This window comes from Triticum urartu, chromosome 6, assembly GCF_003073215.2.
Source record: "Triticum urartu cultivar G1812 chromosome 6, Tu2.1, whole genome shotgun sequence".
In the NCBI taxonomy this organism is placed as follows: domain Eukaryota; kingdom Viridiplantae; phylum Streptophyta; class Magnoliopsida; order Poales; family Poaceae; genus Triticum; species Triticum urartu.
This window is the reverse complement of record NC_053027.1, coordinates 574,829,665-574,846,006: the sequence shown is the minus strand read 5'-3', so window position 1 is coordinate 574,846,006 and position 16,342 is coordinate 574,829,665. Positions and strand designations below refer to the sequence as shown.

The 16,342-nt window shown below is 43.9% G+C and overlaps 3 protein-coding genes across 4 annotated transcripts; all 3 read left to right on the top strand.

Moving 5' to 3' along the window:
• On the top strand, positions 1–5,903 carry LOC125515663 (the record flags this gene model as incomplete). The annotated part of the gene is given in 3 exon segments (XM_048681179.1): positions 1–4,561; positions 4,928–5,010; positions 5,142–5,903. Coding segments are annotated over 3 exon segments (4,803 nt in total), but the record flags the coding sequence as incomplete, so codon positions are not given.
• Positions 5,904–6,042: 139 nt separating this feature from the next.
• On the top strand, positions 6,043–9,268 carry LOC125515665 (two-component response regulator ORR3-like). 2 transcript variants are annotated; one of them, XM_048681181.1, is made up of 3 exons: positions 6,043–7,261; positions 8,406–8,546; positions 8,640–9,268. In XM_048681181.1, the coding sequence occupies exons 2-3, from the start codon at positions 8,444–8,446 to the stop codon at positions 8,939–8,941; spliced, it is 405 nt and encodes a 134-aa protein (XP_048537138.1). In that variant the 5' UTR covers positions 6,043–7,261; positions 8,406–8,443; the 3' UTR covers positions 8,942–9,268. The 2 variants fall into 2 exon arrangements, with proteins under 2 accessions (XP_048537138.1, XP_048537140.1); XM_048681183.1 differs by lacking the exon at positions 6,043–7,261 and adding an exon at positions 7,629–8,220.
• A 1,274-nt stretch (positions 9,269–10,542) lies between these two features.
• On the top strand, positions 10,543–16,058 carry LOC125515664 (probable cytosolic oligopeptidase A). Its single transcript, XM_048681180.1, has 17 exons — positions 10,543–10,935; positions 11,021–11,188; positions 11,549–11,672; positions 11,868–11,944; positions 12,311–12,454; positions 12,545–12,775; positions 12,861–12,951; positions 13,276–13,397; positions 13,631–13,738; positions 13,810–14,055; positions 14,202–14,347; positions 14,430–14,547; positions 15,029–15,188; positions 15,272–15,303; positions 15,397–15,462; positions 15,673–15,744; positions 15,839–16,058. Exons 1-17 carry the CDS (start codon positions 10,558–10,560, stop codon positions 15,917–15,919), a joined length of 2,364 nt encoding a protein of 787 aa, XP_048537137.1. The 5' UTR covers positions 10,543–10,557; the 3' UTR covers positions 15,920–16,058.
• Positions 16,059–16,342: the final 284 nt, after the last annotated feature.

Below are 16,342 nucleotides of genomic sequence, written 5' to 3'. Positions count from 1 at the left end.
GTCGAGGAGACAGAATCGTCCATATTCCATACACCAGAGGACAGTACGCCATCCTTCATCTCAGAGGAGGTTTTACTGTGTCCACCTGCAGTCAGTAATATCGAACATTGCTTGGGGACTCCAGAGTTCTCTTTGTGCGGTCAAGAGACTGAAAAAATTGAAGTTGTTGGAAGTGTCAGCTTTACTAATGACAGTCCTGAGTTAAGCTTCTTATCCTCTCCAGAATTAGTTGTGGAGAGTGCTGAGGATGCCATTGAGAAAGAATTATGTGAGTTAAACTCAAAGGAGGAGAATACTATGCTCATCAGTATGGAGGAGGAACCTTTGCAAGGTCCACTTATAGTCAGTACTGGTACTAGTGAACAATGCCTGGAAACTTCAGATGCCTCTTTATGTATTCAAGATACCAAGGCGGGGGAAGTTTCTGGAATTATAAACTTTGTTACAGCCACTCCTGAATTAATGTATACAGCGTCTCCGGAGTTACTTGCAGAAGGTGATGAGGACTTGAAGGAGGATAAAACGTCTGATTTGCATTTACCGGAGCAGAATGGCCTACCTTTAAACATTGAGAAAGAACCTATTCTGGATTCACTTGTAGCTGATACTGCTGAGGATGTCGAGAGAACAGAAGTTCATGATGTTGTCCAGGAAGGTTCTTTTGAATCAGAAGACGAGGAAACATTTAATAATCCAAATCTTGTTGTCACTTCTTCAATTGATGATAGTAAAAATCAAAATTTGATAAGTGACTCAATGCTTGTTCAATTTATTCCAAACACCGACATAAATGAAGCTCTTGAAGGTGGCTGGGAAGCAGTTTCTGAACCGCTACATCAAGGCCCTCGCCATTCTGAAGGAATGTTCTTATCTCCCGGGGAGATCAATGATGACGAAGTCTATTCTTTGACTCCAATGGAGAGCCCTACATTGTATGCAGTCAATGACAAGGAGCTGCCAATCACTCCTGACATGGAGAGCTATCCAGAGTTCTTTGGCGAGGGAATTGAAGAGATAGTATCGTCCAAGTTCCATATGCCAGAGGAGAGTACGACGCCCTTCAATTTGGAGGAGGTTTTACCGTGCTCGCTTGCAGTCAGTAATATAGAAAATTGCCCCGGGGCTCCAGAGTTCTCTGTATGTGGTGAAGAAGAGACTGATAAAATGGAAGTTGCTGGAAGTGTCAGCTTTATCAATGTCAGTCCTGAGTTGAGCTTCTTATCTTCTCCAGAGTTGGTTGTGGAGAGTGCTGAGGATGCCACCGAGAAAGAATTATGTGAATTAGATACAAAGGAGGACAATGCTATACTCATCAACATGGAGGAGGAAGCTTTACAAGATCCGCTTATGGTCAGTACCAGTACTGTTGAACAATGCTTGGAAACTTCAGATGTCTCTTTACGCATTCAAGATGCCAATCCTAAATCGATGTATCCACCATCTCCAGAGGTACTTGGAGAATATAATGAAGAATTCAAGGAGGATCAAACGTCTGACTCGCACATACTGGAGGAGAATGGCCTACCTTTTAATTTTGAAAAGGAACCTATTCTGGATTCACCTGTAGCTGATACTGCTGAGGGCGTCGAGATAACAGGGGTTCATTATGTTGTCAAGGAAGGTTTTTCTGAGTCAGAAGGCGAGGAAGCATTTAACTATCAAAAGCTTGCTTTCACAGATTCGGAGGATGATAGTGACACTCAAAATTTGATTATTGATTCAATGCCAGTGAAATTCATTCGAAACAGCGACCTAAATGAAGTTCTTGAAGGTGGCCAGGAAGCATTTTCTCAGCCACTACGCCAAAGCACTCGCCATTCTGAAGGAATGTTCTTATCTTCAGCGGAGATCAATAATGATGAAGTCTATTCAAGCAACTCAAATTCATATGCCAATGTGGTGGAAGATGCTGCACCCTCTGAAGGACTTTCTAAGTTTGAAGATGAAATGTCTATTGCTTCTTTAGATACTCCCATCTGCCTGGATGAGGTTAAAAGTGCAGCTATTGTTGACATTGATATAGTCAGTCCTAAACTGAGCCTTCAACCAGAGCTGCATGATGTGGGAGTTGAGGAGAATGAATTTTCCAAGTTCCATGTACCAGAGGAAATCAGAACACCCTTCAATTTGGAGGAGCAAGTTTTGCTATCCCCAGTTGCGGTCAATAATACTGAATACTGCAGGGAGACTCAGGAGTTCTCTTTGTACAATCAAGAGAATGAGGAAAGGGAAGTTGTTGAAAGTGTCAGCTATATTAAGGTCAGTCCTGAGTCGAGCCTCTTATCCTCTCCAGAGTTTGTTGGGGAGGGTGGTGAGGATGCTAGGGAGAAAGAAGCACGCGAATTAAACACAAATGAGGAGAATGAGACACTCATCAATTTGGAGGAGGAACCTTTACAAGCTGCGCCTGTGGTCAGTACTACTGATCAGTGCTTGGAAACATCAGAGTTTTCTTTATCTAGTGAAGTTGCCAAGACAATGGATGTTCCAGAGATTGTTAGCTTTGTTACAGTCAGTCCTGAATTAAACTACTCTGCATCTTCAGAGTTACTATCAGAGGGGGACGGGGACTTACACGAGGATGAAACGTCTGACTTGCACTTAAAGGAGCAGAAGGCCCTACCTTTTAATTTGGAGGAGCCTTTTCTGGATCCACTTGTAGTTGATACTGCTGAAGATGCGTTGGCTACATCAGAACTTTTGATATGCAGTGAAGAGGTCAAGATGACCGAAGTTCATGGAGTCGTCGAGGAAGTTTTCTCTGAATCAGAAGACGAGGCAGCATGTGACCATCCAAACCTTGTTCTCGCCTCTCCAGATGATGATAGTACCGCTCAAAATTTGACAAGTAATTCAATATCTGCTCAGGTCATTCCGGACACCAGTGTAAAGAAAGCTTCTCAAGCTGGTCAGGAAGCATTGCCTGAGCCACCACATGAAAGCATTTGCCATTCTGAAGGAACATTCCTATCTTCAGGTGAGGTCAATCATGATAAAGTGACAGTTGAAGCACCATTTGCTGGTGAGGGAGGACTTTCTATGCCTGAAGATGAAATAGCTTTGACTTCTCTAGAGACTTCCATCTTGCTTGATGAGGTTAGAACTGCAGAAAATTTGGCAGCCAACTCTGAACCTTCTCAGTCCATCCCAGACATCAACGGATTTCAATCTCTTCACGACCAGGAACAAGCTCCATCTGAAACACTGCAGGACACTAATTTTCTTCTCGAGGGAAGCCACACATCTTCAGATGAGGGTATAAACTCTGAAATATTTTCGCTGTATTCCAGGTCATCTTCATGTGTTTCAGAGATCAACATGCTGGAATCTCTCAGAAGTGGAACATCTTCTGAACCGGACAATGATCGTGGTTTAAGCTTTGATGAGAGGAACCGTGTGATATTTCATAACATGGACAGTACAGAAAATAACACAAACAACCCAGTGACTGATGAATCTATCCTGGAGACCAACATGATTGAAACTCTTAATATTGCTGATGAAACAACTGCTGATTCACCGCACGAAGTTTCTTCAAACTTTGTGGACTCTTTTGTAGCTCCAGATGTAATCAATGGCATGACACAATCAGATCAACACTTGGACTTATCATCCTCTTCATTTGCTCCGGTGGTTGATGCATTTGAAACATTGCAAAGTGGTCAGTTTTTTTCTGAGCCTCAACTCGAAAATGATGTTACGTTTGAGCAGACCCAAATGTCCCCTAAGGAGGCTGATGATGCTGAAAACTATTTCACCAATACAATTGACGATCCTCAAGATAGTGAGAGAACATCAACTGTAGCTTTGGAAGATGAAGATGATTTAACTCTTCATAAGGCTTACATGTCTCCTGAAGATATCAGTGAAGTCAAAAATTCTTTGGCTGATGATTATGCTTCAGATCTTCCTCACATGCCGGAGAACCATTGCTTCAGCGAAAAAGTATCACCTGAATCTCAGGACCCCTTAAGTTCTGAGGAGATTTTGGTTTGTCCAGAGGGTTTGAAAACTGAAAATGATTTAGACGGTGTAAAGTCATCCTTGTATTCTACAGAGGCCAACTTGGCAGAACCTTGTGGCATTGCTCACGAAGGAACTCAGCAACAAGATGAAACCATGTTGGGTTTTGAGGAAGCCAGTTCTGAATATCACTATGACAATTCAGGGTCCCTAGATATTCCAGATGTCAGTGTGGCGGAGAGTCTTCAAGCCGCAGAGAGATCATCATCTGAGATACTTTACGATGGCATGTTCAGTTTCGAGGGGACATTAATATCTCTAGATGGCGATGACAATGCTGAGGATTTTCCTAACAATTCAGGTTCTGTTATGCATACTGCACAGACCGACACAACAAGTCTCCCTAGTCTTCAAGAAGGGTCTTTCAAGCCAGAAGATGAAAATCCAGTTAATTCTATCTCCCCATATGAGGTTGATACTGAAGAATCAAGTAGCTCAAATCATGGTAATTCCAGCTCCGCTTCATCTCGTCATGACATCAGCTTCATGGAGGCTCCTCGGCCCCAGGAACTGCCTATAGACGCTGGAAGGGAAAAAGGTGAATGCCTGTGAAATAGATCCTTGTCATTGCTGTTATTTGCTATGCTGCCTTGCTTAGAAATATCTGGATCTGAAATGAGTGGTTTTACATAGAACAATCTGCACTCACTCATAGTGCACTTGGCTAAGATAGTGTCCTATATGTTTTACATAAGTCTAGAACTAGAAATAGGAAAGAGTGGTATGAAAATAGTGACAGTGCTATTCAAAGTGAAAAATAAAAAGGAACCAGTTCAATAACCTTTCTTTATCGATTATTAGACATTACAGCTATATATATGTGTGTGTTCATCGAATCTGTACTGTCACTTCATTGGAGAAAATGAAACTGGATCTTTATTAGCTGACGCCTCTTATTCTTCAGTTCTGCTCAAGGATAAGGAACCAAAAGACAGTAAATCTGAGGTCATGAAAGAGACTGTCGAAGATTTGGATGACGACCATGAGGTGAGTAGCACTCCCTCAGATGCTGCTTTGAACTTGTATCTTCTTTATTGAGGTGAGTTGTATGATTTTTTTTAATCATGATTGAACAAGGTAACTGAACTCTGCTTACTGGTTTGATATAATTTCTGCAGAGGAAACCAGTAGTCACAATCAGTCATAGCACTGGGAGCAGTATTGTATCTGAACTAGCTGACTTGCAGTACACCCAGTCAGTTGATGATGATACTGAAACTCTTAGTGCTCCTCTACCTTCATCTGTTGCTACAGATATTTTGAAGCAGACCAAATGATAAGGCTGCATGTGTTTCAGTAGAATGGTCAACTACTGAGTAACCTCACAAGAGCATCTAAAAGCTTGTGACTGGAGCTGGTTCTTTGTTCTTTTGTGTAAAGCTTCTAATACTGGAGATTGGAGATTGTTCTTTATTAGTTTCGTGTGCTCAGAGGACGAGGGAAAGAAGTCCAATACATGGAGTTTTTGTACAAAGTAATACGGGAGTTCTCAAAATCATCATCTTGAGGTGAAAAACTGGAATCGCCTCTGGATTGAGTTGCTTGCGCTTGGAGTGGAAATGTCCTAATTCTTGCCTTTTGCCGTCAAGAATCGAGGATTTGATGAAAGATAAGGCTCTTTCATAGTTTTCTCTCTCTTTGTTTTTTAGTTTGGGTTGAAGTTGTATAGCTCTGTATATCTGGGTAAATATACTGCCATCAGTAGCCCATGTATAATATGTCATAGTGTGATATTCTTTAGGCAGTGGTACTTTGCATGAGTGCCTCATTTGGTGCCTTTTTTTGTATGAGTTGAAGGGTATTAAAGCATTGCAATTTTACAACAGAAGTTTCTGTTTTGATTTTGATAATGAGTAAAAGCGAGAGATTCTGCTAGTGCACTTCAAGTTGGTACATCATATATCTTGTCAAATATTTTCCTAGTTTTGTCATATACTCATATGCATTCTAATTTATTTTTCTTCAATAATTGTTGCTATTTTTTGTGGCTTGTGAATTGCCGAGGCTTTCATTATAAATTTGTCCTGCAGCTATTGTACATAACTATTGAGTTGCAGTTCTTTATCAGTCAAACAATGGCTCTCTGTGAAGACCATCCCATCCATGTCCTGAGACAACCCCATCGGAGAGATACTACATTTGGTAACTCAAAATTGTTGCATCTCATGTTACAAGATGTGTGATGCTATTTTGATTCTGATAAGGTCCAGTACTAGTAAACTATAGTTCGGTTCAAACTAGTTTGTCTACTTGTCATATATATGAAATTTGGGTGTATTTCTGTGATTTGTGTGATTGATAGGATATCCTGAGAACTGTCAGTCTATCACCACTCACCCTAGATGAACCATGTTTAATGTCTGGTTTGTCAGTACTTATCTGATATAATGCACTTTGATTGATTAACTCTCAGTTGTGCATCATTGCGTTCATGCCACCAGCTGTCAATGAACTGTTACAATCTCGTGGTTTTTGGTCGGCGGATCATGGTAGATGCTTCAGATCACAGTGACATGGTTGACTTGCATGGAGTATCGATCCCAAACTTCATTTTTTTTGTCAATCTCACGTAGTGCTGTGGTTAACTGTATGTCAACCCATTAAATCTTTTGGATGGTAATGCTTGATGTGAACAGCCTGAAATCAGGGACCTCATGTGCTCCATGATGCCATCTGTCTGATGAAAGATGTGTCTTGTCATGCAGGCAGTGTAGTCTGAGTTTGTATATTTTTCTAATGCAAACCCACAATAGGTGCCCTCGGAGTTGAAGGACTCTGATAGTAAGCAATGTGCCACAAACTCGGTATATTGCATCAGTTTTCCTGTAGATTATATTTTTCAGGTCCTAAATTTGTACCATCTTCATTTGAGTGCATGTACCACATCACATGGTTGACATTTAGCCTTGTAGTTCTTATGTTTACCAGAAGCAACAGCTGAATTGCGTTTCTCTTGAGTTGACCTTATTGCTTCTGTTCTTTTGATGTTTACGCAGGAGCAGCGGCTCGTGCATGGACAGCTAACACCTGTACGCTTCTGAATATGAGTCAGTAAAATATCCAGAAGGAAATAAAAGGTGTACAGCTCCCAAGATCGATGAGCAGTACCAATCCCCCTTCCGCGACCAGCCATGTTGCCCTCACACGCCATCTGCTGGAGCATGGATGCGGGCACTCTGAATGGCAGTCCAGATGCAGAGGAACTGACTCCATGAGTTTAAAAAAGGGGCTTCTTCAGGTCAGACATCATGTTTCAGAATCTCTGGGCTCTTATATCTTTGGTTGCCCCGCGAATTATTGCACGCTTCTGCCAGTTCAATATTGGAGCAGGGTCGGGGTGGGGGCAGTAGTTGCCGCGCACAAAAACTAATGATCCGAAAGATGCTCTATTTCTTAATTATATGCTGAATGTGCACAGTTCGTGCGTGATCACAAACATTATTCTGTGGTGCTCCAGAATTAGTTACTCTTCGCGACGTGGATGGTTTAGTACACCTGCTGTTGGGTGGGCAACATAGGCTGTGGCCGGGGTAGATATATGATGCACAAACCTTGTCTTAAAGGTTCTTTTGAACTCTGTCTCCGATTTCAGCGCCTTACATTGCTTACCTTAACCCTTCCTTGCTCGGCCTGAAACGGTCGACAGGACAGGTTCAGTGTTTGGGCCATAGTTTTTGTTGGCCGAAACAAGAGACAGTGCACCTAGCAAAGTTGCCCGGCTCTTTGAGATGTATCCGAATTAGGCAACCAACTAGCAGGATATGGAATCATGAGAGTGAAGCAAGCATGCATGCCCATTGTCTAGAGATCAGCCTACCGAATCAGTATACTAGTCAGGATCTGGATCTTGTTTAGGTTTGAGCATAACAAAACCAAGCGATAACCGGTGAGTCATCAGGAACGGAGCGGATGAGATCGAGCGAGGTTGTTTAGTTAGCGCCCTAATCCTCCTAATCACTCACACCTGCGTTTGACTTGCTTGGTGGTGGCATTTTCTTTAGGTGAGGGTGCTCACCACCATCATCGTCTGCCCTGGGGTCACAGTGCTCGGCTCAATTGCGGCATGTGCAACATGTACTAGTATAATCTGGGGACCCGGGAATCGAATTACAAAACTTGGGGGTTATTGATTGGTTTGGATAGTATTCTGTTCTGCTTCGCGTAGGCCAGCGCTGCGCCACCGGCTCTCCAGATTTGGTTAGATCTCATCCCTTTGTTTTTCTTGCTGTACTTTGTACTTTGCATTGCCTCCTTTTCTTGGGCTTCTATTCTACTCCGTGGGACGGCCCCTCGCTAACCACCCCTGTATATATAAAACCGCTGCTTCCTGTTGCCACCTTGCCCAGCTAAGCCACTTACTTGTCAATCTCCCAAATCAACAGGCATCAGCTTCTTCATCCCCTTCTGCCGCCTCTGCCCGATGTCGACGACGGTGCAGGAGCCGCCGCACGTCCTGGCCGTGGACGACAGCCTCGTCGACCGCGTCGTCATCTCCAGGCTCCTCCGCAGCTCCAAGTACAGAGGTACCACCTCATCCCATTCCATGACTGAATCTGAACTGAGAAGAAATGAGCCTTGAATGAACTGAACTGAAAAAGACTCTTTGTTTTGTGCAGTGACGACGGTGGACAGCGGGAAGAAGGCGCTGGAGGTGCTGAGCCTGGGCCACGAGAGCGTGCAGCTGATCATCACGGACTACTGCATGCCGGAGATGACCGGCTACGACCTGCTCAAGCGGGTCAAGGAGTCGGCGGAGCTGCGCGGCATCCCGGTGGTGATCATGTCGTCGGAGAACTCCCCCACCAGGATCCGCCGGTGCCTCGACGAGGGCGCGGAGGAGTTCCTCATCAAGCCCGTGCGCCCCTCCGACGTCTCCCGCCTCTGCAACCGGGCCATCGCCGCCATGCCCATGCGGTAGCAACGGTCGGTCACGGCGCCGGCGTGTGCCGTGCTGCTGATCGGTGCCAGTCTGCTAGCTTGCTAATCCAGTCCTCCTCCCCCCTCTGTTGAGTTCTCACTGACGAGATAATCCCATGTACATGCGTGATGCGTGTGCTGGTTGCATGGTGAAATCAAAACTGAATGAATTCCATGGCAACCCACGGAATGTATGTATTCCAACTTACCAAGGTATGAAATCCACAACTAATGGTGAAACAATAAAGCGTTAGGCCAACAAATGGAAAAGGCCCCATTATTATTATTATCTAACAAAAACCAGTCAAAAAAATATCTGGTTGAGCAATTGACGGAACTGGGTTTATGAAACTTTAATCTTGTTTCAAGTAAAAAAGAAGTCACACATAGCATTTCGATATTATATTATCCTCTGCAACAACCTTGTGTTGTGTGGGCATCGGAAATCCGTTGGTGCTCCTGGGAGCGCGCGCTCATGCATGCGATTTTTTTTCAAAGTGTGAAAAAATTCCAAACAAAAATTTGGCGCATACATCTTGACATTATATGTCTGCATGTCAAGTTTCAGAGAAAACCGACATTTTTTGTGGCTTGTGTAAAAAAGACAAGGATGTCTTGTGAAAAGCATTTTTAAACACCAGATTTTGTCTTCTTCACAGGTGAGACGCGACACATAAGTTGTCGGTTTTTCACGAAACAACTTTTGTGAGCATGTACAATATCGAGATGTACGCGCCAAGTTTTTGTTTGAAATTTTTTGACATTTCAAAACATGTTTAAAACACATTTAAAAACCAGGAGCTCGCGCTCCCATGTGTCAACACACCACTCTCGAAAACTAGTTGTATTCAATCGAGGAACTAAGTAAAGGTTGATAGTTAGGAGCAATATATGACTGTATCCCAAGCCTAACCCAACAAGGGATCAAGCCCTAGTAGGTTCGATACCCCGCCTATGTCGACAGCGAGGCCTGTGGTGACTTTGTCAATCCTGAGGGTTTGTGCCTCCAGAGTTCCATGTGTATGCATGTAATTGTCTATGCCGCACTTGGATTTCTGGAAATGTAAATCAAACTATGCGGTCCAGTTGCTTGTTGTTGGAAATGCTAAATAAATCAAATTGGGTCCCGGAAGAACCAACATGTGTCTAGGGGACATTGTGGTATGCTGTGTACCCAGACAAAATTCCAAAGATAACTATCTCCGAGGAAATTGACATATCGTTAGAGTAGGCCGATGCCAATGAGGATGGTTCAGCTGTTTCTAATGTAGACGATAAAAAAGCCTATTTCTACCTGTAAAAAAGAGTCTATTCCCGTGCCGCCGCTAATTAATAACCATACGATCTGAATAGAAGGTATGTGTAAGTGTAGAAAGTTTGGACCCGCCGAGTGGAAAACAAGTGTGTTTGGAAGCCTTCGAGTGCAAACTGTAATTACAAGTGGATTGAGGTGTGATGAATATTTAGTACAGTTTCCCTTCTCTGATAAATATATAGATTTTTTTTTGACAAAGGACGGCGTGGCGTGGCGTGGCGTGCGCCGTCCAAAAACCCCGAGGGGATAATCTCTCTCCCCGCGGCGGCCCACCCAAAGCCCACACGTGGTGTGACCGAGCGATGGGCCCGGCACGTCAGCGCACCTCCCTCGTGCTCCTCGTCCTCCTCCTCCTGGCGGCGGCCATGACTCCCACGCTCCTCACTTGCGCCTCCCACCTCCTCTCCCACTCCGCCCGCCGCCTCGCCCGGAACCCTACCAGCCCCCTCCCCGCCCTCCGCCTCCTCTCCCTCCTCCCCGCCTCCTCCCCGCTCCGCGCCTTCTGCCCCCGCGCCTCCCGCGCCGCCGTCTGCTCCGCATACTCCTCCTCCGCCATGGCGGACGTCGCCGACGCCGACAGCAGCAACAACCCGCTGCTCGCCGACTTCGACTTCCCGCCCTTCGACCGCGTCGAGCCCGCCCACGTCCGCCCCGGGATCCGCGCGCTCCTCGCCCGCCTCGTAAGCCCCCCGTTCCTCTGCTAACCGTTCGTTCGTTCGTTCGTCGCCCGTATGGATCTGACCGCCGGTTTGTGTGTGGCTGCAGGAGGGCGAGCTGGAGGAGCTGGAGAAGGGCGTGGAGCCGGCGTGGGAGAAGCTCGTCCACCCGCTCGAGCGCATCGTCGACAGGCTCGACGTCGTCTGGAACGTCGTCGACCACCTCAAGGCCGTCAAGGACTCCGCCGACCTCCGCGCCGCCGTAGAGGACGTCCAGGCACGTACCCCTCTCACCTTCTTCCGTCGCGCCGCAGCCCGTGATCTGGACGGACGGAGCCGTCGTGGATTAGTTAGCGCATCATCAGATCCTGTCTCTGTATTTTGTCTTGCTCCACGAGTTATTATCCAGCAATACTAGTACACAGTAGAAAATTATCATAGATCCTGGCTGTAACCTGTTTTAGTGCTTATTACGACTTTGGTCCGCATGTTTTTTGTGGGGATATGGTACCACACTAGAGGGTAGAGGCTGACGATCTCTTGCTGTTTCAATCAAGTGCTTGATACATAGCTACCACATATGCTACGCCCCGTGTTGCTTCAACTGATTAACTCGATCGATCTTGAATTTAAACAGCCCGAGAAAGTGAAGTTCTACCTGAGGCTGGGGCAGAGCAAGCCAATCTACGAGGCCTTCAACGCCATCAGGAATTCTTCAGACTGGGACAGCCTCAGCGACGCCCGCAAGCGTGTTGTCGAAGGTAATATTCTCTATACCCATAGTGACACACTGAGTTAATTGTATTGCTGCCAATAAGAAGCAAGCAACGTCGCTGTCTCTCTATACTTACTAAGAGAAGACTCGTGTCAGTTTCGTTGCTTTTATTTCCTGCTTCACTGCACATGTTGCATATGCATTTTCCGTTCCTAATTGTGTTTTTTCTCTTCCTCGCCAGGCCAAATAAAGGATGCTGTTCTTGGTGGAGTTGCGCTTGAGGATGAACAGAGGGAGAAATTCAATCAAATCCAGCAAGTAGGCTATTTGTTCTTATCAGATGTTGACAGATTATATTTATTGTACATATGCCAAGTGTACCAACCTGACTGGAAACGTTACTGTACATATATTGATGGTCTAGCAAGCGAGCCATTCCCTGTCGTATATGAGTCTCTGCATCTTAAAATAATTACATCTATGTCTTTATCTTTGAACCGTTGTGGTGGTGATTGCCCATGCATACCTTTGTTGTCACTTATTACGGTGTGCGTAGTTTGTTTTTAGTCTTGTTGCTGATCGCATGTTGTTAGGTACTTCCAATGCCTGACATATTACTGTGTTACCTTTCATATTTCTGCTTCTTGTTGATGTATGTTAGTTAATGGATTGTTTTTTTCTCAGGAACTTGAAAAGCTGTCAGAGAAGTTCAGTGAAAATGTGCTGGATGCAACAAAGAAATTTGAGAAATTGATTACTGATAAGAAAGAAATCGATGGTTTACCTGCCTCAGCTCTTGGCTTAGCAGCACAGACTGCTGTTTCAAAGGTGAGCATTATGAAGTGTAAACAAAAATATGGTAGCTTAGGAGTTTGATCCCCCTGCATGATTTTCTATGCTGACAAATTATTTTGTTAGGGTCATGAAAATGCTTCAGCTGAAAATGGACCTTGGATGATCACACTAGACGCACCAAGCTTCATGGCTGTCATGCAACATGCCAAGAACAGGGCTCTCCGTGAAGAAGTATATCGCGCTTATCTAACCCGTGCATCAAGCGGCGATCTTGATAACACCGATATCATAAGTCAGATTTTGAAGTTGAGGCTAGAGAAGGCTAAACTACTTGGCTACAAGAACTTTGCTGAGGTGCGCAAGCTTACCATTGCCCTGTCCACATTTAAAACAGTGCCCAGTACTATCGTAGTTTAGCTAACTGATGACAATCATGAAGGTAAGCATGGCTCGGAAAATGGCAACTGTTGACCGGGTGCAAGAGCTTCTTGAGAAAATCCGTGCTGCTTCCTGGGATCATGCTGTCCAAGGTAAAACCAACCAAGTTCCTTTTTTCTAGCCAGAGTTCCAGATTCCTTTTGCCTATTTTATTAAGATATTCTGGAGTTGTAGTAGCAGAAGATACATTTTGGAGTTTGGACTTCTCTTTTATCATTTATGTTTGATGTTGTGCTTCTTGTTTTTGTATTGCCACCTTGACTCTCTTGAGATCCAAAACAAAAGTAGGAGCAACTATCCGTCACCATCATTATATCTCTCCAGTAGCAAATATTTTTCTCATGTATCTTTCTATGAAGGCCAAGGACTAGGCTGAAATACCACAAATATCTTAACTGCTGCTTTTCTTAATGCAGATATGGAAGACCTAAAAGCCTTTGTGAAAGATTCTGGTTCTGCAGAAGCCAATGATCTAGCACACTGGGATCTTAACTTCTGGAGTGAACGACTGCGGGAATCTAAATATGACATCGATGAGGTTCTTTCTTTACAGAAGTATATTTTAATGTTTTTTTTTTTGCTGCGATTTGATAGGTTTCTCATTAGTCTGCTTTTGGAGCTGTTTCGACTATATTTCCTTGCATTTCTGTTGCTGAGACTTATCCAATATATATTTGCTGAACAAAATTGCTCTGCTTGAAACAAAGTGCTGACATACTGCACATCATAATGATATGTGCCACTGAGCTGACTTGAGCGTTGCCATTGCAGGAAGGGCTGCGTCCTTACTTTGCACTGCCCAAGGTTATGGATGGCCTCTTCAGTCTTGCGAATAAGCTCTTTGGAATAACCGTTGAAGCTGCAGATGGATTGGCTCCTGTAAGTATCCATTCACTTCTTTTAACATAAGTAGATATTCTGCAAATGTTGACCAGTGATCACTCCTTCAGGTTTGGAACAGTGACGTCAAATTTTATTGTGTCAAAGATTCTTCCAATAGCCCCGTTGCTTATTTTTACTTCGACCCATATTCAAGACCATCTGAAAAGCGTGGTGGGGCTTGGATGAATGTCGTCTTTTCTCGTAGTAGTGTGCTAGCTCGCCATGGGTGTTCTGTAAGGCTGCCTGTTGCCCATATGGTGTGTAATCAGATGCCACCAGTTGGCGATAAGCCCAGTCTTATGACCTTCCGTGAGGTAAGCAGTGTACTTGTTATGGTATATTATTCTGTGTATTCTTATACATATAAAAAAAGTTATGATTACGTATGCATGCTGTAAGTATATAGGAAGATCATCTATCCATATTATGGTTTGTAAGAATTTGCACATGGCTTCTGTAGGTTGAAACCGTGTTCCATGAATTTGGTCACGCGCTGCAGCATATGCTTACCAGACAAGATGAAGCCTTTGTTGCTGGTATCAGTGGAATAGAATGGGATGCCGTAGAGTTACCCTCTCAGTTCATGGAAAACTGGTGCTATCACAAGTACGATGGCTCTATTTTGTTCGGTTTGGCTTGGGTCTTGCCTGATTCTGGTAATTAATGACTTGATGCATTGGTGTAACAGGAATACTCTTTTGAGCATTGCAAAGCATTATGAAACCGGTGAACCTCTTCCAGAGGAAATCTATGCTAAGCTTGTGGCTGCAAAGAATTTCCGTGCTGGCACCTTCAGTCTCCGTCAGGTATGTTGGCTTGGGCTCTCATGCTTTCCTTGTTGTTACCATTATTTGGTATTGTTTTGTAATGGTTACATTGCATATCGCAAATTTCACCGTACGTCCTTAAACTTGCGTGCTTGGGTCAAAGGTCGATGAACTTGATGACTAGACATATATGCAATCAGACCGTTATAACTGATTTAAATTTTAGAAACAGTTACTTGAAATAGAATGTTTATGGCTTGAAAACTGTTGTTTGTAAGATAGGTGGGATGTTATATGCACATGTTTTTGAAACTATTTACTTTAATTCACCCGTCTGCAATTGTTTCCAGGTGACATTCACCACTTTGACATATTTTTAACCACTTCTACATGTTTGAGGAACCTGACACATGATTGAGTGAACGCTGCGATCTTATGTGTTTTTTCTGACTATTTGCTGTTATTGATCTGTGTTGTTTTCATCGTCTTTTTATTTAAATAATTAAATGTTTGTCTGCAGATACGTTTTGCAAGTGTGGATATGGAACTGCATACAACTTATGATCCAAGTGGACCAGTGTCCGTGTATGATGTTGACCGAAGGGTTGCAGAAAAAACCCAGGTTCTTGCTCCTCTGCCTGAGGACAGATTCCTGTGTGGATTCAGCCACATTTTTGCAGGTTTGCCACGCTTTGACTAACATGTAAATTCATCCGATTCATCATGGATTTCGCTTCTCATTTACATCATGAGCTATGTGCAGGTGGCTATGCAGCTGGATACTACAGTTACAAGGTAGATTGTCATAGCACATCTGAATTTCTGTTTGTCCTGACCCCTGATGGTGAACATGACTAAAGTTTGTATCTTTTCGTGTCCTCTTTGCAGTGGGCTGAAGTACTATCAGCTGATGCATTCTCAGCATTTGAAGATGTTGGTCTGGATAATGAGAAGGTATGTTGTCCGCTCGCTCAGAGGAAACTGATACTACTAGCCTGCGACTGAATCTTGTCTTTTTTTTTTGTTACTTGTTCGCTCAACTTCATTTGATTATCTTGCCAAATGTATGTATTTCCATACTGAATCCACCCTTGCATGATTGCAAAATAAAAAACACGATGATTTTTCAATCTTGCTGATGAATACCCTGTTCATTGTTTGCAGGCAATTGAGGAGACCGGCAGACGATTCAGAGAAACGGTTCTTGCACTTGGAGGTGGAAAATCTCCTCTCGAGGTTAGTCGTCGAGCTACTTTTGAAGTATATCTTCTCCATGTGTTGGAGTTGTTGGAAGACCGCTACCGACGCCGGATTTTTTTTTTTTTTGCAGGTTTTCGTTGCTTTCAGAGGACGGGAGCCGTCGCCGGAGCCACTGCTCAGGCACAACGGCCTGCTACCTGTCGCCGCATAGGGTGTCGATCGCTCCTTTTTTTCTTTTTCATTCGCCGCACCAACTTTTAGGAGTTTTTATTTCCATGTGAAGTCTGAAACAATACTGTTGTTGTAATTAAATTAAAAGTAGTTATTTTCAATCACCATTAGTTTGCGTATGAGCTTGTGGCTAAATACAAAGAGTACGTATCCCGCGCGATCGACTACTCTCTCTCCTCTCCCTTCCAAAATACTCCAGCGCATGCACGTAGGTTCATTTTCCAAAGTTAAGCTTTGTAAAACTTGGCAAATAAAGTTCGCAGAGAAAAAGCTCATCGTCTATTCGCCAAAAAAAAAAAAACTCATCGTCTAGTGTTAGAGTTCCTTTCCATCGCAGGTAGCACACGTGTATTGTTTTGCCTCTTATAAGGATACCACGTTGCTATCAGACACCGTGCAGCCA